The 27128-nt window shown below is 39.7% G+C and overlaps 1 protein-coding gene across 7 annotated transcripts in view; it reads right to left on the bottom strand.

Annotated features, from left to right (window-relative positions):
• Positions 1–27128, bottom strand: part of INPP5A (inositol polyphosphate-5-phosphatase A) — a 254472-nt gene that overhangs the window by 122429 nt on the left and 104915 nt on the right. For all 7 annotated transcript variants that reach the window (XM_080596666.1, XM_080596667.1, XM_080596669.1 and 4 more), the window contains exon 5: positions 780–843. In XM_080596666.1, the coding sequence (XP_080452792.1) occupies positions 780–843 (64 nt within the window). The remainder of the gene's footprint in view (positions 1–779; positions 844–27128) is intronic.

The following is a 27128-nucleotide window of genomic DNA, read 5'->3' as shown; positions in this document are numbered from 1 at the left end:
AAAAATAATTAATCTATATAATTAAGACAATTAGTTCACTCTATAGTTACCATCATTTTAACAGTGTCTCAAATTAATGGGATGCTAGATGTACTGTTAATGTGATTTTGCTCAGTAAGCTAAATGAAGCTCACAAGATTTTTGTATTACATATACAGACAGTTCTGAACTGAACTATGCTTTATAAAAATGTTTTATATAATCTTTGCTATATACATCTTCAGGAAGCATTCAATAATCGCCTATGATATTTCTAATATTTATTGTACCTAGTCTGCATTACTTTTAAACTTCTGAGATTTAGCAAGATTTCTAACCTGACAGATCAATGCGGGTTAGAAACAGTGACACTTTCCCACTGACCTGTACTGCTCCAAAGTAATTTGAGCCATAAATCTTGCTCATCTGCTTTGCAGAATGACCATCACTGCTGGACATTTAAGGTCTTGGTCCTGTATCTGATCTACATAGAAGAACCTTGAGGGTATTTAGAGTTCTTTTGAAATCATCAGGGATCTCTATGGATCCAAAGGTCCCTTTTGCCTGTGAATGATTAATGCACCAGTTTTCAACCTGTGGCCAGCCCATTGACTTCTTCTAAGAGGTCTATAAAAGGTAAGAAAAGGAAATCCTACCATCAGTGGACTTGCATGCATTATACAGAAGTTTGCATATCATGGAAAAACTGCTAGGTACCACTGTTAGGAAAAGATGACAGGAAAATTGCCTTCATGTATAAAGCCAATTGACAATTAATGGCATTTAATTCCTTTGCTTACCTTTAAAATCAAACTGGTAGATGTTTTTCAAAGATTCATGAAGAAAGTAAAAACTTCCTAGAGCCTGTAAAAAAAGCAATAAAATAGGAAATTGTAAAAATATCTACTTTGGCTTACTAAAACTAAAGCACCATGCTCTCCAATAAAAACATAATTTTTGCATTTCATAAAATCTGTAAAAATATTAATTTCCTTAGCTGTTTCTCTGAAGCTTTGTATACTATTATAAAGATCATTAACAATTGACTAAGCACGGTAAGGACACAGTTATCAGGCATACTTTTAGAAATACTAAATGAATGGACGTAATTAGTAACACAGACAAGCACCTTTCTAAACACAGATCGCATCCCCACAATTCTTTTACAACAAAAAGAATTGTGACAATTCTGACAATTTCTGTTACACACCAAGTGCAAAACTAATACTTTTGGAGACTGTGCAGTGCAGAAGCAAGAGAAGGCTTGAGAGAGTCAATAGCCTTCGAGAGCGAGTCACGGGATCTCCATCTTCCTACTAAGCTGTGCAGACTCAATGGCTGCCAACTGCAGAGTGGGCGTAAAACTGAAAATTCGACAAGAATGTTGGGAATATTTGTACATGTTTGTATAACTTTTCCTGTGAAAAAGTGTTTTGACAATAGTTATAATGACTGAACAATAGCAGTATGTCCACCTCTGCTAGTCACACCTGCAGAGCAAGTGCTACTACTATTGCCAGTGTGAAGACTACAGAGTCAAGTATTTTCCTACAATGCCTGAAGAGAAAGAATATAAAAATATCTAGCAGGGACTTAGATGTTTGAATACACGTTAAGTTTCTTGACACCAGCATGATTGACGTGTCACATTACATATAAGCAGAAGTAGAGTTTAGCGTCCCGTTCCCCTCCTCCCTCCCCGAATAAAGAGCTACCATTTAAAATAAAATATTACGCGTTATGCATTCATAGTTTGGATTTATATAGCATGTATAATCATAACTCCTTCTGCTGATCTAGTCTTGAGCACCTATTCTCCTTATTTTCTTTCAAAACAGTGACTTAATCCAGTTATGGAATTCTGTAATAGTTTTAATGATTCAGTCTATGACTGAATAAAGCATGTAAACATACAAGTAACCTCTACTATGTTCAGAAAAACATATAAACCCCCATCCCAGCAAACTGATTTTAAAAGCATAATGAAGTCCACCCATATTTAGCACAATATTAGTACCTCTTCCTTACAAATACTTAATACTTTACTGGCTTCTGCAGATTTCTGAGACCTTAAGCTTTTATTTAAGGATTATTATGTCCCTCATTAAAGAAAGCATCTTTGTTCAGGATACCACTTAAGCATACCCCTTACTTTACAGGCTAAAGCACTTGGGTCCCAACATTGCCAAGAGATGAAATGCTACCTATCTTCGGACTGACTGCAATGCAGGTTGTGTTGTTTAGCTGGTGAAAAAGGCAGCCAGCTTGCTATGGACTCGCAGAATCCCCAAAGCACAGACTGGCTGAGGCTGGCAGGGACCTCTGGGTCCATCTGGTCCAACCCCTGCTCCAGCGGGGCCACCCAGAGGAGGTTGCCCCGGACCACGTCCAGGCGGCTTTTGGAGATCTCCAAGGAGGAGGCTCCGCTAGCTCTCTGGGCAACCTGTGCCAGTGCTCCATCACCGCACAGCTCAGACGTGCTTCCTGAGGTTTGGGTGGGACCTCTTGTGCTCCAGTCAGTGCCCATTGCCTCTTGTCCTGGCACTGGGCACCACTATAAAGAGCCTGGCTCTGACTTCATTGCACCCGCCCTTCAGGTATTTATAGACATTGATTTGAGGACCCTTTTCCCTGCCACAGAGCTCCCCTAAGATACAAGGAAACCCACTCCAAGCTTCCCATGTCCAGTAATCGTATGTCTCTCATTCTCCGGGTACCCAGCCTCAGATGGCTGCAATCCAGTTTACAGAAGGGCTGAGTGAACTCTGCTGCAACGGGCACTCATGGCAGTGTGCTCCAAGTTCAGACAACGAGAGCAGAATGAAAATAATGCTTACTGCAATCACAATGTCTTATGCAGGAAAAATAAAGAAATGAAAATCTGAAGTGCAAGAGACCAGAGGATGCTCTCAGGCCTGGTGAAATGCCTATGGTCCCACACCAGCGGCTGCCAGCAATGGTCCTGGTGACGGGCCCTGGGCTGCTGCCCTTGGCCACACGCGGCACGTCCTGCTGCAGCACGACGAGCTGGCCAGCCCTCGTCCAGACCAGCACCTGGCACTGAGACAGGACCCAGCAAGTCCTAGACCTGCGTTAGCTGGACTGTTTCTGAGACATGCAAAAGGCAGCACAGAAAGACAACCCTATTGTCACAGAAAGTACTGCTCCTCCACCAGAACATGTTCCCGATCTGGCAGTTACTGATTTAGGACATGCCTGATAAACATTTTTCTAACTTGCACCTAAAAACCTCTACAGAAGAGGTTTGTCCCCATGCAGCCTGATGTAAATTTTCACCAAGCCGACACTTAGAAAGTTTCCCTTAACACAGACAATCCCGTTTGTCTTCTTCGTATCTCTTTGGTCATTGCACAACCCCAGCTCCTTTTCCAGCGAAGCTCCACGTGCTGGAAAGCCGCTAGCCCTAACCTCTCGGGCTCAGACAGCCCACTCCTGGCTCTGTCTAGGCCAGCGCAAGCTCCAAAATTTCACCTGTACTTACCAAGAGCTCGCTGCTTGTTTTCACCTCTTCACAGTTACATAACATAGCGTTTTCTCCCAGTTAATGAGTGGAAATGCACGTATTAGAAGAGTAAAGGCAAATCAAGTGAGAAAGGAAATTATAGTGTAAAAAGACTTTAGAACATAGTATAAAAAAATGAATGAATTTTAAATGAAAATTTGATGAGCCTTTAAATGCATATGATTCACTCAACAGAAGCAGTTGAAGGGGAGAAAAGAAAGTATCCTGTGCCTACATAAAGTCTTACTGAGAAGTATACAAGAAATAACGTGTTAAACAAAAAGGATGATTTCGTTTCTTTCTGTCTTTTTACCCCTGTAACGTTAGAGACCCTCCTGGCAGAGTACTGTTTTGGTTCTGTGACTGCTGCATTATTTATGAGATTCTGCACATCCGGAGATGAAACATTTGCTGATTTGTCAAAAACACAAACATGAGGTCCAGCCCATCTCCTTGACATATTAGTCCATCCAACAGAAAACACTGTCACACATTTAATTGATGAGTACACTTCCCTGTGACCCAGTCAGCTTGCTTTCGGTTTTTGGTTTGCCTTTTTTTTTTTTTATTAATATGGAGGAGGAAAATAAGAAAATGCGGGAGACGCTCTTGCAGAGGACTCAAGGTTAACTATCCTGCAACAAGGACACACCGCCAGAAAAAAAAAATCCTGATACAAAAGTATTGCAACCTGCTACTTAATAACTAACTGAATATAATAAATACTGAATACAGTATTATTAGCAATTAATAAAGCGCTGCTGTCTCTAACTAAACTTCGATTATACTCTGGCCTTTGGCTATTAAAAATATAAGTGATTATTTTTAAATACTTACATGACATAAAGAGAGTATTATTAGGGGGGAAAAGTACATTTTATCTCTTACATAAAACTAGATAAATGTCTTAAAATGACTTAGTGATTAGTCTTAAGTGCTTAAAAGTCTTAATGCAAGCTACAGTTAAAATTCAGCTGTTGTACTTGAAAATAACTACACTTAGAAAGCCCACAATTCAAAAAAAGAAAGAAAAATATATACTGTCACAACTCCTACACTAGTAGAAAAGTGGCAAAACTTATATTAGAAGTGTCTTGTTTTTAGAACACACATGGGCACTGCTCATAGGCATCGTCGTTGAGGAAAAACACGGATGGGAGAAAGTTGTTATTATTTTCAGAAAAAAATTAAGTTGCAGTGTGTTTGATCAGAAAGGAGTGCTGGGGATGGGGCTGGAACACGGGGCCCAGCCGTGGTACCTTTGCTCCACGTTGACTTGTAAAGGCAGTGAATGTGGTAAATGCTCAGATAAGCGGGCACCTCACCGCACAGTTCTGTATCATGGCATTTCATCTTACGCATAAGCATGTAGTATCGCTAACATCGAGGTGTTTTATACACATGCAGACTTTATTCTAGTGAAATCAGTGGTAACCATTATGTAAAGTACTTCTGAGTGGAAGGATTCTAGAAACTGAGCTGTTACCTGCATATTTATTTAGAGAGGTGACCTTAAACAAAAACGTACAACAGAAGTATTGTACTAAGTTTAAATTATTTGAATCTGATATATGTATACTACAAAAAATATATATATATATATAAACAGCTCTATGTGTTCTCATCTATAAAATCCAGTTAAACATGATTGTTTTACCAGAAGCTTCTATTAACTTAATAGAATGAATTAAAGTCATGTTCTCTAGATTCTCAGTCACTTTTTGCTCTTTCTGAATTCTCCCCAGCTGGCCTACATCTTTCTTCAATGCATAGGCCAAAATCTGGCATGTGTAAGGATACCGCTTTGTTATGTGATATCACTCTTTAAGAACTTAGTACAAGGATACAGCTTTGTTTCTGCTCCTTAAAGAAAGAAAGAAAGAAAAGCCTAGCAAAGTAACTGGAAAATATCATCTCACATGCCTGAAGTCTGACAAATGTAAAAGCAAATGAAACTGGAATCCTGGAATGGGAAATCCTGGACTACATCAGTACTATGTGGATAATTCAGCCTACCTATAACATTTAAATGAAGTTTTCAAGGGAGCTTTTCTTTTTCTCATAATCTAGGATAGCAGAATCACGTAGGCTGGAAGGGACCTCTGGCATCTCCAGGCCAACCTCTGTCCAAAGCAGGGCTGACAACGGGGCTGCTCGGGCCATTGCCCAGATGAGCTTCAAAAATCTCCAGGCTTGAGACTGCACCCCCTTGCCCCTTTTGAAGCGTCTGTTTCACTGCGTGACCGCCTTTAAGCTAATTTTTTTTCCTTCTTTATTCTAATCGGAATTTCCCTTGTCATAGTTCATTCATACACAATTACAGAATATCCCAGGTTGGAAGGGACCCACAAGGAACACTGAGTCCAACTCTAGTTGATACGGAAATGTAAGGCTAACTAAACAAAAAATTGAAAATAAGTGATCTATCTAAATCAGGCATGAATAATTTTAAAGATGGGTGAAAATTTGGATTTTTGTGACAGAATTGTGAATCCTGAAGCTTTTGTATGTCATGCATCACTAAAACAAGAAGAAATGAAGTGCTCTAAAAAATCTGGTTTATTTGGATGCCATAATTCTATTAAAAATAATACTGTTACTTGTGTTCAAGCTACAACTTTATTTCTGGGCAACCTGATTTGCTAGCTGCTTTACTTTTTAAAATTTTAATCTCTCCTTTTTTTTTTCAAACTAATTTTGAAGAATTATGCAGTAAAAGTTTCATTTGATAGTCTACATTTGTAGCATTGAGTGTCAACTAATTGCGCACAAAGACATAGTCATTAGGTAACTCTGTACAGCTTCAGGAACTGCCACTACCGACATTAAAGATAGGCTTTTGCTGTGTAATTCTAAATACATTATCGAAAAGAAGTATAACTCTAATGGAATGGAAATTACAGCTATCACTATCTTCCGCATTGTTACAGACTTAATCAGGTTTATGTACATAAATGTTAACTTGTAAAATGATGGAGTGCAGATATAATCCACTGCTATAATACAATGAAACAAAAGTAAAAATCTTCCAGGGCTGAATGCCTAGGCCCTTTTCTTAAGAAGATTATGTTAATTCAATTTATTTCTCATATAATTACAGGCCATGTCAACAGTAAAGTTAAATGACAGCAAATCAAAGTCCAGAACTTTGTTTTACTTTTGTTACTCATATTTTTAATACTATTCGTAAACAGTATTAGCGTTACATACAGTAGCAGTAGTATATACAGTATCTAAGCCATATAATACAGAAACACATGACAATTATAAAATTCCCCCAAATTATTCAACTTTTAAATGTAAAGAAGAAAATGCCTTATTTGTTCCATCTTAAGGATTTTTTAAATTTATTATTTCTGCTATAAGCACTAATTCTGTACAATCTGTAAGCAGGTATTTTTACTAAAACGTGATCTCAGACACAGCAGGACAAGCCCCTGCTAGCCACTCTGAACCCAAACCCTAGAGGTACTGTGCCAGGAAATAAAGTAGGAGATGGTATACGCTCTGTCATATTTTCTGAACGTGAATGATAGGAGCAGCCACAGCCGCTGTATTTCACGAATGCAGACGCAGAGCGGTAAGTGAATGGATAGCTCACAGGTAGGCTTGGATCAGAAAGTTCTTAATTTGTTAGGCCAACCTGATAACACTTGGGTCTGTAACTATGACCATCACTTGCATTCAATAATAACAGAAGTTTCTAAAAGTTCAGTAAGATCAGCACAGCCCACTGACCTCAGGTGGTCACAGAGACAGTATGTGTAATTCTCTGGACTGATGAGCTAGGTGGCTTTCTACCCCTACTAGCAAAGAGAGGAGCTGACAATAAAGGGAAAGGGCTTCACCAGATTCTGAGTTACCCAGTTTCTCCCATAAATACATACACAATTCAAAGCAATACCGGTGGCCATGAGGAAATACTACAAAGTCACTGCTGGTGGTTCTACGATTTAAATTTATCCACATTTTGCTTTACAGAGAAGTTTCAGTATTCTGAATAGGCACAAACACACACACACCATAAATAAAATAGCAGCAAGTGTCAAAGTGAAAAGTCAGGTAGGACAGAAATGAATGATGGTAATTTTTAGGCTGGACAAGTATCTTAGAAATGCACAAGAATGTTAAAACTGATTACTGATTATTCTTCTGTCTCCCTCCACACTGAAACTAAACAGTTTTGTTTTAACACTGTAAAATCAAACAGACCTGCACAGAAAATCCCACAGGTAGGGTAGGGTAAACCATTAGAACAGAAGTTATTATAAAGTGATCGAGAGAAACCAAGAGAGATGAATAGAAAGAAGAGTGCTGGGCTCCACAAAGCGTCATCTAAAATGAGAGCCACTGCCAGGCAGAGCTGCACGGCACCGCAGTGCGCTCCAGGGCCTTGCTGCTGAAGCCTCCAGCAAAGGGTGCCAGTGCTTGCAGGGACAATGAAAAGAGCGTGGCCCTGGGGGAACCAGCAAGCTCCCCCGTGCACACCGGTTGTTGTGCTCTGCTCTCAACACACAGTGCTTTCTGTATCATGTTCCTAGCTCTGAAACACTTCCTTTGTGGACTCCTAGAAACTTTTTCAGTATCGCAACCATTAATTATAGTGTACACAGTCAAATACATCCTATCTGCTGAAAGCTTTTTTGAGAATGGCCCTTAGGAAAACATTCAGGAACTCAGTGAAAAGCCTGGGTAATTAGCTCATGGCAATGCTGTAATTAACAAAATGCATTCTTTCAGGAGCGATGGAAGTACCTGACTGCTCTTACCCCATGTTCCTATAGAACTGTATCACCAGATGTAGAAACAGACAGTAGAATTTAACTTATGGCTCGTACAAGTTAATCAGAAAAGCTATGTATCTCCCAAAGAATATACTGTTGAGGAAAAAACTAGGTATCTTCTACCTGTTAACAAACCGAAGTTAAATGATCATTACTGTTAATTAGGTTTCAGAATAATATTCAGTATTATGTCGGAAATTTCTTTCATTATTTGAATCCTTGCCCAAGGCAGGGGGAGGGGGCAGGGATTGGAACTAGACAATCTGTAAGGTCCCTTCCAACCCAAGTCATTCTAGTCCATGCCGAGAGACTCATCTGCAAAAACTGATAGCAACATAAACACTTTGGCTCTGTTGCATTACACATCTAGCATTAAAACCACTATTCCTTTGATTATACAGAAATCTTGCCACAAAAGTCTGCAGATTTAAATAGCTGTATTTTTTTTAACAGCTAATTGATATAATTTCTTTTTGAAGTGCGTCATTTCAATTGTGGAAATTTAACGCATAAAGGAAATACCTGAATAAAAGTTTAATTACTATACAGATTAAACATTTACTGCATTACCTCATTAGATGTGATAAGGCTAATATATAAAGATTGCTTTAAATAAATTCAAAATAAATTGGCAATGATGACACAGAAACTGTAATTCATGTAGTCATAAAATCCATAATTAGCTTTAATGAATATTTAAAGTCAAAGTTCAACCCAACTTTTTCAATGTTTAACCTACTATATCAATATAGTTCAAGGAATTCATTTATCATCGAGCATGACAATGTCTGAATATTAATTAGCACAGGGCACTGCTGTCAGGAAGCCCTTATCTCCTACCAGTGCTTTTGGCTGTGCTGCATGTCAACAGTGTGTTTGTCACGCCTGATATTGATTCCCTGCCTGTTTTGCTAACAACAATTAAAAAATATTTTACATATTTATAAACCTGAACATCAAGAGCGCGTATTAATTTTCCATTAGTAAAATGGAGTCTATTAGCTGCCACATTTCAGTCAGGGGAAAGGCAGCAAACGAGAAGCTGCAGCAGCTTCAGACAGGAAGACAATAATTTTAACATACAAGCACTGTTACCGGGTACTAAACGGGGACACCTCATCCAGATTCATTTACGTCGCGATGAAGTTTAAGAGACTTCGGCTACAAAACCCCGCGCCAGCAGACGGCCGCTCCGGCAGGGGCAGGCAGGCCCCAGCGGCCGGGAGCGGCACCGCCCCGCCGCCGCCTCCTCGGCCCGGCCGGCCCCGCGCCCGGGCCCGGCGCCCGCGGGCCCCCCGGCAGCGCCCTGCGCGGCCCCGCACCCCGCGGCAGCAGGCGCCGGGCGGGGAGGCTGCCGCCTGCCTGCCCGGGGCCGCAGCGGGCTGTGGGGCTGCTCGGGTGCCCGCGGCCGGCCGAGGCTCACCGTGCGCCCGGCCGGCCCCTGGCCGCTGTGCGCTGCCGTGCGGCGCCACCAGGGGATGGCGGCGGCTAAGGGGCTCTACAGCTCTCCGCAGAGGCAAGCCACGGGCTCGCTCGGACTGCCGCGACAGCTTTGAAAAGCCCGCTGAAAACACCGGCCTTTAACTCGCTTGAAATTTTAATTCTGATACAGCTTTCACTTCCCAAGAAATGAAGAAAAGGCACGCTGCAAGGACAGGCTGGATCTAGCACGTTTGAGCGCCAAGTGACAAAGCAGCTACAAATAATGAACAATGTTAAAGTATATGCTTGTCAACTCTGTTCATAGATTACCTGATCCAGTATAGCTAAATTAACGCTAAATGTCTATTATTCATTCAAGGTTAAAAAACCAGGCTGGGTACACTGATCAACTCATTATAAAATCATCTATCACTTTTTATTTGCAAACAAATCAGGTGTTCAGCAATTTATCATTTCCTGAATTAGACTTATCAGCTAAAGTACATACAATTAAACGGCTATTGAGCTTCCCCCCAAACAGGCCCCGTGCACCTGACGTGCAGACAGCCAGGCCCGAACACGCCATGCTGCCTCAAACAATTACGCAGTACTTTTGCAGCTTCGTATCTCAAGCACAGATACCAGCGTAATTTCATCAGTTTGAAAAATTACACCCAAAAGTGTAAAAGTGAGTGGGCTCCAAATATTCAGTGATGGACTTAACACTGGTCACTGGTCACCTCCGATTCCTCTGAGCACAAGATGCACAAGCTTCTCGCACGAAGAAGCTGAGCGGAGGTAACAGACCTCCTGATCTTGATACAGAAATACAGTGGGTGACTTGCAGGAGGACTCTCCTGTCCAGCCGATGTGAGCGACGGCTTTCCAGTATCCAGATACTCATACCGCCACTCCATCCACCGACATTTCTGTGGCACATCCATGAATGACCAGAGCAGCCCTGGTCACAACGGTACGGGATTTCAGAAAGCCGTAGCTTTCTCCTGCTGCCAACCTTTCTGAAACAGCCAATGCACTTTCTAGCTCTTGGCCACAGGCACGCTGCTGGGAAGGCTGGGCTGCTCTTACCCTATCTAAAGACAGCTCATATACCATCTAAGGATGAGTAAGTGTTCAGATTGTATTAACTCTTAAAAAAACCTCTTTCTGGTTATGAAAAGTTGGTCTACACCGCATTAGAAATATATGCCTAGTTACACACACGATTCTCTCATTAAAGCAAATGGAATTACTTGAAAAATGTAAAATCACTGGCAGAATTGGTATTGAAGATTCCCATACTCTCTAACATCTAAAATAATGTTACTTATTATAATACCAACATACCCATGTGGTAAAGAGACAGCTTGTAGTACCACAACTTGCTTACATAATTGCTGGTATCTTAACAGTTTCTCCTGTGACCATGTCCAACTAAGTCAATACGGCAAGAACAGTGGAGATGTCTGTTACCTGAAACCTGCGGGTACAGCTGGTAGAAAAACAGGCTATCAAGCAAGTCTACCCAAATGCCAGTCGTTTGCTTACTGTAATTGTATTATATCCATATCTGCCTGCAAAGATACTTCCATATTTCTAGATTAATTTCCACATGCTGGTTTTGACTTAAAACTTTTTAATCTGTTTGTAATCTATTTATTTTATGGACCTGCCCATTTTTCAAACTGACTCTCAGCCATACTGTTGCAGCTAGGCAGTGAAATTATACTTCTGCCTACTTCATGCCAGATGAATAACCTCTCATTTTCCATGTTTCTAGCTTCAATGAGCTGTCAGAACATGCAATATCATTTCTAAACATCCTTAACTGAATTTTAGTGCCACAATCTTTCCTGCTAAGTTTTAGTTTAGCAGTACTAGACATACTTTAAACATCTTTTAATATACTTTTAACACTGTTCCGTCACTTTATTTCCCCTATTTCTTCAATACAGTTAAGTGTGAAACCAGTAATAACTGAGCTATGAAGAGGAAGAGTCATTATAAATTTACTGAAAAAAAACCTAAGCATTCAAAAATGAATTCTGAGTTTTTTTTTCTGTAATAGTCAAATTAAATGTAATTCAGGAAACAATTGCTTATCTGAGTGTTTTTTTATACAGTTTTATAGCTTGTATTACTTATTTCTAGACTCATTACAAAGACGTAGATATTTTTAGATTGGCTTAACTGTATAGGTTTCTAAGAAGGCTGCAATCTGTCTACATGACAAATTGGATTAATTGTTTTAAAAATTCCAAGATATCTAAATCCCGTCATTTAGATGCTTTATCCAGAAACAATGATAAAAAATAACTTGTTTACAAACGTGTTTTTTACAGATACCTCAGAGAAGTCTCTCTGTCTAGCAGCAACCACCAACAGTATTTTGTCAGAGAAAAAAAAAAGTCCCATCTCTCATTCATTTTGAATACTTAACAAAATGAATGATGTTATCCACCTATACTACCTTTTCTTTATGCTTAATGCATCAATAGAGCAAATGAAAAATCTTATTTTTGAAAGATTCTTTGGGACTACGTAATTTAAGGAGAACAGAACAAATACAAAATGTGAGATATGTATAAAAATATCTGGTAAGTAAATGAATCATCTATGTGTAACCTACCACACTGACAAAGAAAATTTAGTACTGCTTTTGATACTTCTTTCACAAAGGTATTTAACATTTTAATTACAAATCAATTCGATTAAAAAACTATGCAGTTTATTTTCTCTAAAACAGACCAAGGAGCCAACAGAAAAAGCATAAAGCAAATAAACAACAGCAAAGAACACATTTTCATGAGTTAAGAAAAGAGTATATGTATGCTGAACAGTTAAAAAAATGCCAGCTATCAATATTCCTGAACACACAGTAGAACCTTCACAAAGTCATTAATCACATTGTTATTTAATATTTCTATTACGTGAGCACTTTAGAGGCCCCCAATCACAGTAAGAGGCACACAGCTTGGCTCCACACCAATATAAAGGAGGCTGTCTGAATGCAGGATTCAGAACTATAATTCAGGGCCACACTCTGAATTCTGCCCTAGCAACTTCTTAATGGGACTGACCACAAGAAGTGTGTGTGTTCAGCAGGCCAGAATCTCTGCTAAGGACGCCAGTGAAGGATTCAAAACCAGAACAAATTCCATCGCACTGCTCTGAATATGCACTGGCTCTTCAGTATGAGAAGAAACAGAAGTAAAATCTAGCTTCTATTTGTAAGCAGAACAGAGCGTAGAGGTATGCAGTTAAGTGCTTAAATACTAAATGCTTATTTCAGAGTTAAACCTCATGCACAACCAAAGGTATTCCCCAGGCAGTTTTAACGTTCTTGATAAACAGAGTTCAAAATATTGTAACTAGAACCTGAACAGCAGATTTATTCAGTGGATATTGGTAATGGCTCATGAACTGAGAGAAACTGAGCTTGAGCCTTAGACTGCAGAAGAGAATACACAAATGCAGATTATTATTTTTCAGAACGCAAGCTATATTCTATATTCTGTTTATTTTTGTCAGCATTTTAGGAGTGCAACCAATAGCAACAGAGACCAAAGTAGCACTTCACCTCTTCCAGAAATTCTTTCTTCATTCCCATATATTTCTGTCCTCCTAGAACAGCATGAGTGAGTGCACTGCACAAAGCATCAAAGGGATGTGGCCATGAAAAAGGCAGATGTGATACAGCAATGCAGTTAGAAAAGCATTAACACAGCCATACAGCACGATGATGCTGCATCATCTGGAACCACATGAACAATTTGGATCTCCCATGTAGAAGTTTGACCACACTGAAAAAGGCCATTAGGGTGAGAGAACAGAATCCTGTCATACAAGAAGAGATTAAAAGAGCTTTACTCTGTATCCCAACAGGAGAAAAGAAAGCTGCAAATAAATCACAGGTGAGTAGCACTGGGGAAGGGAAAGAACAATGTAAACTAAAGCGCAACACTGACGCATGGACAAAATGGGTCCAAACTGAACAGAAATTTAGACTAATTAAGAGGTATCTGATAACCATGAAGAGACTAAATATGTGGAATATCCTTCCAGGGACATTACCCTGATCTGCAGGGTCAGAAGGAAGATGCTATGAGGTCAAAAATCCTAACAAGTTCCAATGTGAACCATGACAGGTTTCCTTGAGTCCAGCAAGGAAGCCACGCCAACTTCTGTCTTTTTGCTCCTGCTAACCAGCATCTCCTTCACTACCAGCCAAACCCTGGCACACTCCTCAGGTCAATAAATGAGCTGCACACAGGAGAGCTTCCCACAGAACTCAGGGAGACAAGTGCTATTCCAGGCCAGGAGGCAAAAAATGAAATGCTCTGCGTCAGTCCCTCACTGCTCATGCACTTGGGTTAGGTGGCTGATCTGCGCTGTACTTTCATGATCAGTGACCAACCCCTCCCAGCTATGGTACATGAGATATGATAGGGCTTTGGCAGTGCTATGGCAACTGGGATGCAACCTGGATGCCTTCTGGTCAGATGGCAAGAGACTGCTGAATATTTAACGTTTTACCATATTTTTCTTCTACTTAAAAAATAAAAAAAATCTTTATTCGTAGGAAAGTGGTAAGCTAGATGACTCTTGCCACATTGAGTTGACTCTAAATAATTGTAATTAAAAAATCCCCAACCTTTAAGTCAATTCAGTATTTCATGGATATATTCTTACATAATACACTCAGGATGGCAAATTCAATTTGATGAGGAGACGTTAATGCCCATTTCATTTAGTATTATACAGGCCATCTCCAAATAGGAACAGTACCATGTGGTAAAAGGCTGTATTTAGCATGTCACAGTCACTGGCGGTTGTTTTGTATCTCAAAGAACCTTTGTAACTGCCTCAAAATAAGAGATGATTGATTTACAAAGTACCAAATTTCAAATTTCATATTCTAGGACTAAACATCAAATAATTGGACAAAGCTGTCCCCCTGTCTGACCCACCACAATCAAGCCCCTTTCAAGGTTGACTGCCTGCATAAGAAATATGTGCATAATTTCATTTTGTCTCCTGTCCAACATCCAATGTTAGAAGTTAATTAAATTGCTTGTCCATTGTATTCATCCACTTACAAAGTTAATGATATTCTGTTCCTGAATTAAAGAGAATTTTATAAAGCCTGCACTATGGAACCTGGCATGCTGTACACTGAGGAGCTGAACTCTGTCATGGTTCCTGATTGCAGCTCTCCTAATTAGGAAACAAAATGAATGTTTCTATGTCTGCCAATGCAGAGGACAAGTCATTCCAACAGCGAGGGTAAATGCTTTGTACAATAGCAACTTAATAATATCTCATGTTTGACTATAATAAATTCTGTAGGATTAATAAACCTGTTAAGTTTTAAAATTACCATAGCAAAGATGAACTGCAGTATAACAAGACAGCATTAAAAAAGGGACACAGGTTTGAGGGAGAGAACTGCTTCTTGCAAGGGCATCAACCTTGAGGACACTGAAATCACCGCATTCTTGTTCTTGCATGAGAGGAGGAAGGAAAACGTAATGATATGGCAATCTACTGGAACCAGATGAGAAGCAAAGATTAGTAATTTAAACTATACTACTTTTGCACTTTTGGCCTAGATACAAAGATGCAGTACCCGTGCAGCAGTCTTTCTAAGCAACCTTACAATCATAAGTATAATGCAGTTGCAAATCAAGTAGCTGTAACGGCAAACTTCTCAAGCCCAGGAAAGCTGCTGATAACAGCACTGAAGCCAACAAATGAGTAAAAAGCTAGAATTAAGCACAAAGACTACCTGCTGTGCGAGAAAAAATAACTATGTGGTTGAGTGGTAACTACGAGAAAAGCACCCTGCATGGAAGAGTTATTTTAAAACAGACTTTTTCATATTCAGTCAGAAGCAGCCTTTCACGAGTTATGCCACTGGAGTCAGTCTATCTTAAATCAGCGGCCCTAAACGTTTCTAACTGGTGTCTCCCAGATGATGACGGTGCTGCAGCTGGGAGGCCTGCAGGACGCATGGTTTTAAGAAAGCCCCCCCCCACCAGCCTCACTTGGGCTCCTGGGCCCTGCGAGCTGGGCAGGGGCTTGGTGGTGTGCTCAGGAGATCAGCACACACAGCGCCGCGCTGCGTGAATTGGCTTGCCGCATCGGCAGACGTTGCAAAAATGTTCCAGCATGGGCACACTTCACAACTAGATTCCAGTGGATGCAGTCACTCTGCCACTGTTTCTGCAAACATCTTTCATCACTGTCCAAATGTCACTCTGGGTGTTTCCAGATTATAGAGCACAAAACCTACATCATCGTGCTTTCTATTCATTGTATTGGAAATTCAAGCGTGGGATAGTAAAATAGCAGCCATTTGAAACACAAAAAAAGCTGAGTTTCTGTAACGCAGAGTGTGACGGCAGTGGCACTTGCACCAAGTGCAACGTGCTCTCAACTCTCGTCTTATACCCTGCCTGAACCCGTACTCTTAGGCTTCACTGCAATGTGCAGGAAAGGTCAGAAATCTCTGAAAACGCTACCAAAAAAGTAGGGTTCTCAATACCTATTTATATCACTGTAGTTATGTATTGAACAACAAATACAATGAGATTTACCCATGTTTGGAAAACAGAATCTCTACTGACTTTTACTTGACTTAATATATCATGTTTTACCTTAAAAAATAGGAAGAAAAGTCTCTCCTTCATCTTTTGTCTTTTATCCAATGCTGCAAAGAGCTGGTATTAAAAATCAGAAGTGTTACTTCACTGACATGCTGAGCAGATAAATCTGATTCAGTGCAATGATTCTTCACTGTCTTACTCCATACATTGCCATTTCAGCAAGAGATGAAGCAGCATATTATAAGTTTGTAAATCATTATTGCTAACAAGGGGGCACACCCAGTATCTCCTACCTAATAGGTTTCGTTTCACTCAAGAAGAGCAATATGATTTATGTGATTAAATATTATATGCCCTTGTACCCTTTGTACCAGTTGCAACACAGATTCCATAGATGATATGATACCAAACCAAGCAGCAATAATACATTTAAGTTTACTTGTTGAAGTTCCTTAAAAATATTGAAAATTGAGCTAGCAAGAATCCCCCCAAAATATACAGTGCATACAAACTAAAATAAGAGCATAAATGAAAACATATTTCTAGCATATTTGTTTTAGCAAACACAAGAAAACATCAGGATTACTTGAAGGAAAATTGTTCTCCTGGAGTTATCTACGACAATAGTATGTAACAAAATGCTGCCATTTTTGCATGTCTTTAGGTACACTTCGGAGCAATACTCTGTGATAATTCATGTTAGAATATGCTCAGCATTTCCTTCAAGTGGCCTTATTTCCAAACTAAAGCTACATTGACCAATTCAAAAGATGTATTTTGACTAATGTAACTTTTGTGAATTGAAACTCATTAAATAGGATTAGCAAATCAATAAGGACAGAAAGATGTAAAGCATTTATTTATGGAACAGACTAAATTATACTCAACTAATCTAAATACTCCGTAAAGTATTTTGATAATTAAATCATGTGGAAAACCTGCCTTGTTATTAAAATTCCTTCAGAACGCCCATGTAAGTTGGAGTATGTGCATATATAATACATTCTATTTATAATTCTACCTTTCAGAACTTTTCCATTTCAATTAAATTCTGTAATTTTTATCTGGAATCACATTACATGCATGATAGATATAAGTTAATTAAAGTATAATCAATTCTAAGAGATGGCCAACAATGAACCTAAACAGTTTACAAATTACCCACTGTCATTCATCTGGAGCATTCAGTGTCTGTAGACAATTATGGAAAAGCTTTAATTGATTTTCAAAATTTCAATAATATGATATATTTTGTACTCTGTATGTACTCATCTTGTACTCAGATTTTTAGAATTAAAGTAGCTGTTGGGACCACCAATGCAAACCACTGGAATAGTGCAGAGCTTACATTTGAAGTTGAGTGAAATGTTTACACTCCTTATATTTGTTCTCAAGCCACTATGACTATTGCAGTTGAAACGGTATTACATTCATTTTACAGGGTCTCCATTTACAGGGAATACATTTCAGTAACCGCTCTGTAAGTTAGGTGCAATGTGGGTGTGAGTTTACAGGCTGCCCAGGGAGGTTGTGGAGTCTCCTTCTCTGGAGATATTCAAGGCCCGTCTGGACACCCACCTGGGCAACCTGCTCCAGGGAACCTGCTTTGGCAGGGGGGTTGCAGCCAATGATCTCTGGAGGTCCCTTCCAACCTCTACAATTCTGTGATTGTGTAAATCTAAATTCCCGAGCATAAACCACAATGTTTGGTTCTGGCTGTCCTTTCAGGCCATCTGACCAGTACAGTCCTGTGATCAAAGCTGCTCTGACCTGATTCAAACCTGGAAATGAGAAGCAAAGATGAAGGAGAGGCTTGGTCTTGAGCAAAGGTCTATTTTCCACATGGAAATCCTTCAGACTTTATGCTAATAAAAGAAATTTCAGCAATTCTGCTAGACTAGGTAAGATGCTTGCTGATGTTCTGTTCCTAACCAGGTAATTCATTTCATGAGGCTACCCCGAGATTCAGACAGACATCAGATACACAGTCATAAGAAAGTAAATGCTGGCTCACACTTTTCTGATCTACTGGAGAAAGCACTGAGTTGAACAAGACATTAGGATGAATGCACCTTACCCCAACAACAACCTGTGCATGCCAGCTCTTGATTTATCATAAAGCTGGACTCCAGCTTTGTGAAACTTGGAAGAATGACACACTGCTGCAAAAGCTCACCTAACAAAGTAAACAACATAAACATTTTGGCGTAGAAACTGTTAGAAATATGTTTGCCTGATCTTACTTGGACTTGTAATTCATCAGTTCTATTAATACTTTACCTTTCAAAGTCTCAGATGAACCTTCAGCACAACATAGTTCTGCTGAAATGCTTAAAACTGTGCTATTTTTTTGTGTTATTTTTTTTCCCTACAAAGGCAGCATTTGAATGTCCATGCCTTTTTTTTTTCTTTAACAACAGCAGAAGTCTCTATAGAACATAAGAAAAGTGAGCTTAAGATTTCTTCAGTTACTGTCACCACTGTCTTGCTTATATCCTATTTTTGGCCTTGCTGGCATCACCATATTGCCATCACTGTCTAGCTTTGAGCTAGTAAATGTAGAAAGAAAATTTAGTTAAGCATTTCAAGACAAGCATAGCATCATGAGGCACTTTGTGAAGTTGATGCTTAACAAAAAGATCACTGTGGAGACAAAGTGCATGGCTCTGTAACATGGCTTTTTATCATATGAAAATTGCTAAAAGGTAGTATGCAAGATTAGAAAACTATACAAACTTGCAAAACTTGCCTTACAAATTTTTGATGGAATTAATTTATGTGCATGCTCAGTATGGGCACTACGGGAGACACAATTTAAGAGAGAGATAAAACTGTTACAGAGCATCCAAAGGAGGGCTAGAAAGCTGGTGAAGGGTCTAGAGGGGAAGACACATGAGGAGCGGCTGAGGTCCCTCGGTTTGTTCAGCCCCGAGCAGAGCAGGCCGAGGGCAGGCCTGATGGCGGCCTGCAGCTCCCTCACGGGGGGAGCGGAGGGGCAGGCGCTGAGCTCTGCTCTCTGGGGACAGCGACAGGACCCGAGGGGACGGCATGGGGCTGGGACAGGGGGGGCTCAGGCTGGGGTTAGGGAAAGGTTCTGCACCCAGAGGTGGTCGGGCACTGGGACAGGCTCCCCCGGGACGTGGGCACAGCACTGAGCTGCCGGAGTTCAAGGAGCGTTTGGACAACGCTCTCAGACACACAGTCTGATTTCTGGGTGGTCCTGTGTGGAGCCAGGAGTTGGACTCAAAGATCCTCACAGGTCTCTTCCAACTTGAGATATTCTACGGTTCTCAGCGTGAACACTTTTGAATGAAGCTGCAGCTGAGGATGGTACCCCGTGGTACTAAGTGGGACAATCAAGGGCTAGAAGATGTCTTTGACCAGAACTCAAAAGCCCAAGGCATCTATGCAGATGATGCTGAGTTACAGCAAGGCTCAAGAACCATGCTTTGCTGGTGCAGTACCATAAACTGTATTTTTATGTCTGTATTTGGCTACAAATAAAAACAATTTCCATTTCTAAGCAGGAATATACTTTCTCACAGAAAACATCGAAAGATGAACTAGAGACTCTAGTGAAACATGGTCTTTTCCAAAGAAGTGAAAAATATTAGTCAGTTGCACTGTTAGTCTACCTACAGAGGCAGAGCTCTGAATACTTGAATTCAAGAGGAGCCACCATTTGAAAATGTTTTAGTAATAGTAAAAGCGAGAAAGAAAAACTCTATATTGATAAAAGTCAAAACTTGAATTTTATTTTAAAACTGAGAAGACAAAAATAGTCTGTATAAATCAAACAAGTTGTCTTTTCATGTCACTTTTATGATGGACATTAATCTTAGTTTCCAGACAGAACTGCTGTCTGATGTAACCACGCTTATTGACTTAATGGGAAGAAATTTATATTAGTCTAGGAAGCTGTGATGAATGCAGTCTTAAAGTTCAATGACTCAAACACTTTAGTAACCTCAAACATTGACCCAGGTAGACAGAAACTTAAATCTTAGTCCCGAAACACAGGTTTAAGCTTCATTCGCATCTTGTTAAGAAATTTTGAATTTTCATACATATTTTACATATATACATGCATGCATGTACGTATATATAATCTCTATACGTAGTACACAGCTTTCATGTAGCGAGATGTCCGTGGGAAAAGACGCAAAGTAAACACCTTTTATCATGATATGCCGTGCCTCTCAGGACTGTTGATTAGAAATAGAGAGATGCTCAGGCAAATCTAAAGCAGATTTCTTTTTCCACCTTCAGATTTCTCTGCAATGAAAAATTTAAAAAATATCACGCTAAAAACTTGAATTCTTTTCCACAGAATCCTGTTCAGGGTTTGTAAGCGCCAGCACTCATGGCAGACAATTGGAAAGCATTCCCCTGACTGACGAGTTGGATCTGCTGTTGAGAGCAGCGCTCTGCCTGAGCCTCGATGTTTCTCACAACCAGCATTCTGAACTCACAGTCTAAGGCAGTGCAGTGGCCATCTGACATGAGCCTGATACTTGCCAACCTCACTTAGATGCGCACTGTCATCACTGACTGAATTATCTCATACTTGAATCATAAAGTGATGAGTAGACTTGAAGATACTCGTGACCAACAGAATTTTAACTTCCTCCATGTTCATATTAGCATATGAACATAGGTAGACAAAAAATAAAAATATAAAAAAATTTAGTCACAGGCTATCAGTATGCAAAAGGATACAGGATGCTATCAGGATACAAAGGACCTGCAGTTAGTACCCATCAGTTAATTGTAATTAGAATTTGTGATGATGCCAGTAGTACTTGCATTGAGTTCTAAGACTGCACACCATGGGGTATGTAGAATAGGGCAGAGGAGACGGGCTCCGCCATCAGATGTATGTCTTCTTGGTGTACTGCCATTTAATAGTTTTGGCCAAGGTGATTGCTTTGAAACAGATAAAATGGCAGAGGTTTTCACCTCTGCTCATTGCTGATGCCTAAATACTTTCCGAAACTTGCAGCATTGTTTATCTGGAAATCTCTTATTTACTGCCTTGGAAAGGCTTTATTTATGACACTAGTTCCGTCTCGTATTGGCTTGAACACCGCCCACTGGCTGAAAGTCCCCTGGCACAGGAGAGGTGAAAGAGGCAGCACAGGCGCTGCCTGTCCAGAGGAACCAAAAGGAGTTTCCTCCAGCAGGGAGGGTTCTGCGTGCTGGAGAGACCCAGAGTTTGTAGCTCATCGCTACAAGCTACGTGAGTGCAGCTACCAAAAAATGTTTACTGAGCTGTGGAGTAATACACCATGTAAGGAGCCAAGGAAGAGTTCCGTAAGGAAAATAGTGATGCTGCCTAACATGGCAGGGATACTTCTACTGAGGCCACCCTACTCGTTAAGTAGGGTGCTAACCATCCTGTAGGGCTTGCACATGAGAGGAAACTGAATAAAGACTCCTGTGACTAAAGGAACGTTCATGGCCTTAGAAGATACTACTTACACGGATTTCTTGCTTCATACTACGCTAGGTGGAAGAGCTAAAAAACTGAGCAGATTTTTTCAAGTTGTAACACTTTAAAACTAATTCTTAATAATTCAAAGAAAAACGTGAGCAGAAGCCAAAGGGAATATATGTGGAGATTTTCCCACTGGTAATTATGAGTATTGTTCATGAATATATGACTTCAGAAGAAGCAAAAGCTGAACAACAACCATCCTGAAAGCACAGATGTTGTTTAGTCATATATTAGTCACAGAATTGCCAAAATAGGGCCAAAACAGGTACTCCTTCCGGAGCTGGGAAGGGCTGTATGAAAACTTCATGAACACATTTTAAAAAGTGTAACTTTCTCCTGACATACATCTTCTATCAGACTGCCAAAACCAAAATTTAACACAGAAATCTTCCTTTCACAGCGCAGATAAGAGCTTTGAAATTTAATAGCTCTTTGTTAATTCCATTACTGCAAAACACCGCTCATACTGATTCCCCAGCCTCTACAAAAACTCTTAAATACGGCTGACAGCTAAAAATTTAATATGCCTGGTCATAATCACTCAAATGTTTGCGATCAATCCTTTTTAAGTGTTTTCCAGGTTCCAGATACTGCAAGATGTCCAGGCACTTCAGTTAAGGCCTCACAGATCTTCAAGTGTTTCAAAGAAGGCAGAAAACTACAGGTAACTGTGTTGCCCCCGCATTTACTGCTGCGCTGTTTTCTAAACACCATAAGCTGTGCATTTAGATCTGAACTTTACAAGTGGCGCAGGGTTTGACCGCTGATCTGCCGCTATCTTTGTGCGGAGGCGCAAGGAGGTGGGCTGGGCTGCAGCTCCTTGCTGGGAGCTGGCTGTAAAGCACATGTAACCCAAAGGCAGCCCCTGGCAGGAAGGGGGGGAAAGAAAATAAAACGTTACAGCTGGATGTTGCACTAGACAGCAAAGCTGCTGGATTCTGCAGGTTACCAACAAAATGGTGAAATCCAAGTCTGCAGGGCTGCAGCAGAGCTACTAGATGCTGAGTAAAACCAAAACAGCCAGCCCTACTGCCTCTTCTGAGGACTGTAAAATGCGCTGCTGCCTTAGTTTTCACGCAGGGAGCATTTGCTTTTTCTGTCATCATAAAGACTAAAGATTTCAACAAAATCTGCATCAGCATGTAATTCTACATGGTTTTCAAAGTCGCAAGAATAGAATCTATGTGGGTCTCTTACTAATTTCTACCACCTTAGTGATTTGTTACTAAATCTACATTTAGTTAATCAAGCAGATTGTTTTTGAGCAAATGGAAAATAATGCAAGAAAGGTAAGGGAAGAAAACGCACCCCTCAAATTTGAAAACTTTCATTATGTTATGTGGATGGTGACAGCTTCAAGTGAAATCTGTACATATGTTCCTCAGAACTGAAACGTAATTTTCAACAAAAGGATTTCTGCGAGTGGTGTCCATAAGGTTCTCCTGAAAGTGTTTGCATTCCTCTTTGGACAGCTCAGGAAATAAAGTGGTACAGGTCGGTGGTTTTTCTATGGTCTAGCTTTTGCTTTGCACACTACCTGTCTTTCTTTTAGTCCTGCTTTGGTGGTCCTGGACCATTCTGGAAGGACTGAATAGACAAACGATTTCTAAGTATCTTAAAATACGTATGTTCAACAATATGAAACATTTCTTTAAATAGGATCAGAAAATTTCAGTACATGAAAACCCGTTCAGTTGTTGGGGTCTCACTGACTTAATGCAGCTGACAACTGATAATTCATAAGTATGCAAATGGTAAACATTGTTTCACAATTAAAATACTTTAACTGCACTAACCTAACTGCACTAGAAGATGGAGGCTTTTATAAAATTACAAATTACATAAAAAAATAATTAAAAAAATTAATGTCTTACGACTTACTTCAATTAATAATGGGGGATCCATGATATGAATACCTGAAATAATACCTAGCACACCTGAGAGACTTTTACATATATCAATACCAGACGTTTGGCCTGTCAAAGGAACCGTAGTTAAGACACCCTGCCTGCATCTTCCACTGTATAAACTTAAAAGACATTACTTCATTAGCTTACATGTGAACAGGCCATCCTAAACCATCAGGAGAGATTCAAGACTGGATGTATGCTGAAATGCATTTAAGACAACGCAGTGCAAAAAGCAGTTTACACAGGGCCTTAGTGAAAAGTTAGTGTATAGAAATAAGAAGGCTACAAGTCAAAAGGAACAAGGCAACCTAGTTTAATCTGATTATTCTAGGGTTGAGGCAACGTATTAATCAAGTGGACAAAACAATTCTATTAATGAAATTCAAAAGGTACAGTACTATAATCAATCTTTTACTATATTGCAAATGATAAAACAAGCATCCAGAAGGGTTATGTTAATTACATGTTTCAAGTCACATGAACCAGTCCCATGCTTTGTCTTGTTTAGACAAATAGAGCATTCCTGCCATTTAATTGTATTTTAGATGTCTGTATCAGTGTCTGCAATGATACATTAGCAGACGAAGAACTGGATATAGACTGTTACCTTGTTAAAACAGAAACCAACAATCCACCTAGAGAGCAACCTGGGTTTGGAAACCCGCATGGACAGCAGAGCAGTGAACCGGGAACAAGCCCAACAACAAGGTGAGCTCCTGTCCGAGCACCTCCCCGGGCCACCTCCCACTTACTTCCTTGCAGCAGGAGATGGGAGGACGCTTCCCCTGGTGGGAGCACACGCGATCCACACGGTACAGGTCAGTCTGAGCTGAAACGTCTGAGCTGGCTGGGAAGAGACAGTGGGAGCTTCCACACGGGGGGGTCAGCTTGGGGCAGCGCTTCTCCTCTCTGGGTTTGCTGGGGTACCTCTGCACAGAGCTCTGTGCTGTCACGTACATACTACAGCTCTCCAAATGAAAATATCCTCCTGCAAGAATACAATATAATCCCAAATACCTACTTTTTCAGAAAGAACTAAATTAGAGCATTACGGAGGAAAAACCAACACAACAAAAAAAAAAACACCCACAAACTCCTATCTTCCTCCACTTCTTAAAGGTACTCAGTGTAACTGAGGAGAAGGAGGATGGGCACATACGTACGTGCAAAATCAGTAAGAGTGCGAGAGAAGAAGAGTGGGGAACTACACTTCCTCCACACTCCCAGGGAAATTCAGGATGCTAACTAGAGCCCAGAAAGACAGAGTGGCCACGTACACATCTACCAAACGCAGGAAACCTGATTTGCAACACAACAAATATCTGCAATATTATAATTTTGTCTCAGTTACCAGAAGTTACATAGTGGTGTAAGATAACAGCCTATACAATTTGTGTGTCAGACCATGTTTATATTCAATGTAAGGAGTTGTGATCAAATACATACAACTCGAAATACGATTCAACTCATTTCATTTTTCTCCTAGGGTATCATTTTTATATTACTCCACATAGACGGCTCAAACTGTAAATGTAAAAATATCCTGAAAAGAAATAAAACATACTGTAGCTTCTTCTGTAGCGGTTCAGGTTAGGTCAACCACGTTCCTATTCTGTGACACTGGTACAAGGACATTTTTGTCCAAATTAACACAGACCTCATAAGCCTTCAACATATTTTGGACCACTTTTCTTAAAGTACACATCTTCCAAATGCTTCTCTCATTTTTTTCCTTCTCTCCACTTCATCTTCCACCTTAGCCATACACTGCCAATTCCTTTCATTTTCTTTTGCTTCCACTCATACAGACTGAATACCTCCAGCCATGCTACGCTTTATTGTTTCAAAGACCTCCTCCTCACTTGCATGCAAATTTCCACACTAGCCATTTGGTTTTATCTGTCATTTTGGAAACAGCTATGACTGTGTGTCCTCATGCCAGTTCAGTTGCATCAGCTCTTACGGCAATGTCAGCCACGGGCTGTGCAATGCTTCAAAAGTTTTTCACACAGAGTATACATCATTCTACATAGCTCAACATTTTCTCATTTCTGCATCTAGAAGTAAAAAACAGCCAAAAAGCAGGATTGCAAAATGAAAACAAATACTACTATGTAAAAAAGAAACAGGAAGTATTAGACATTAAAAAAAAATCTTTACTGAAAATGATATTTGTAAATAAAAACTAACAGACTTGTATTAGCACGGAAAAAAATAAACAACAAGAAAATAATTGACACAAACAAATACGCGCATAAGGCTGTAATTAAAAAAAGAAAAAAGCCCTAAAATCTTCCCCATGCAAAACTAATCAGAACATCCTTTCTGATGCAAAAAGACATTTCAACAGCTGTAATTTTTTTAATTAAAAAAAAACACAACATAGAAATCATTGATATATATATTTCAGAAACCCAAATCCAAGCCTTTCTAAATCTAGCAATAGATAAGATTTTTATTCAAAGGATTTTCCTGTTTTAAGAGCCAAAATTTTAAGTAGCGAGAAAATTCAACTTCTCATGTTGTATCATCATCATTATTTTTAGCAAACAGTCCCCCTAGTTATATGCAAGGAAAATGATACCCTAAGAAAGCTGCACTAACAAATCCACAGATGCTATTAACTTCAATGGATTTCCTCCAGAATTTGCATATTTACCAACAGAACAGAGTTTAATACTTGTAATCAATAGGCTGTGTTCTGGTCCTACATTTTCTTAAATGGGAAAACGTTACTTTTTATGAAGGAGATTTTAAATTGTAATGACTGCGAGTATTCTGACTCATCTAGTATCCTCTTTTGTCACACTACTGTTTATTCTTTCCAAAATATCCTAAAAGGTAATGCATGTTAGAAAAACTAACCTACTAGTTCATTACAGGAAAAAAAATAAATATTTAGCTGCTATATAGGAATACACGACATCACTTTTTTATTATTTAAAATATGCATTTAATTGTGAATTTTTAATCAGTAAATTATCAAACTAGTGATACTTGTTTCTTACTCGTATCTCAAACAAATTATTAGGTGAATCCAAAACACTGAAACAAAAACTTTGGTCAAACTATTCACTGTATCTTCTTAGACTGATAAAGTATATTTCCTACAAGATCAGTGACAGTTTTAGGTTCAAGTTTTTACAAGGAACAGTCGTAACTTTTATGATTACATGCTGTATAATCTTCCATGTACACTTGTGTCAGGGTGCTTTAAATTAACTTTAATTCAGGTTTACCAAAGAAGAAAATCAGACTGTAACTAAATGAGGTCAAGGACTTTGGAAGACCTCATTTAATCCCACAATACTTGGATCTTTTTATGAAGTCCACGCGATCATCATGAATAGAGGCAATGGGCACGGGTATGTATGGCAGATTAAATATCTGTTTAATATAAGCCAG

The sequence above is a fragment of the Anser brachyrhynchus genome (genome assembly GCF_964034855.1).
Source record: "Anser brachyrhynchus genome assembly, chromosome: 6".
Classification (NCBI taxonomy): Eukaryota; Metazoa; Chordata; class Aves; order Anseriformes; family Anatidae; genus Anser; species Anser brachyrhynchus.
Note: the sequence above shows the minus strand (reverse complement) of the source record. Positions and strands in the feature narration are given on the sequence as shown.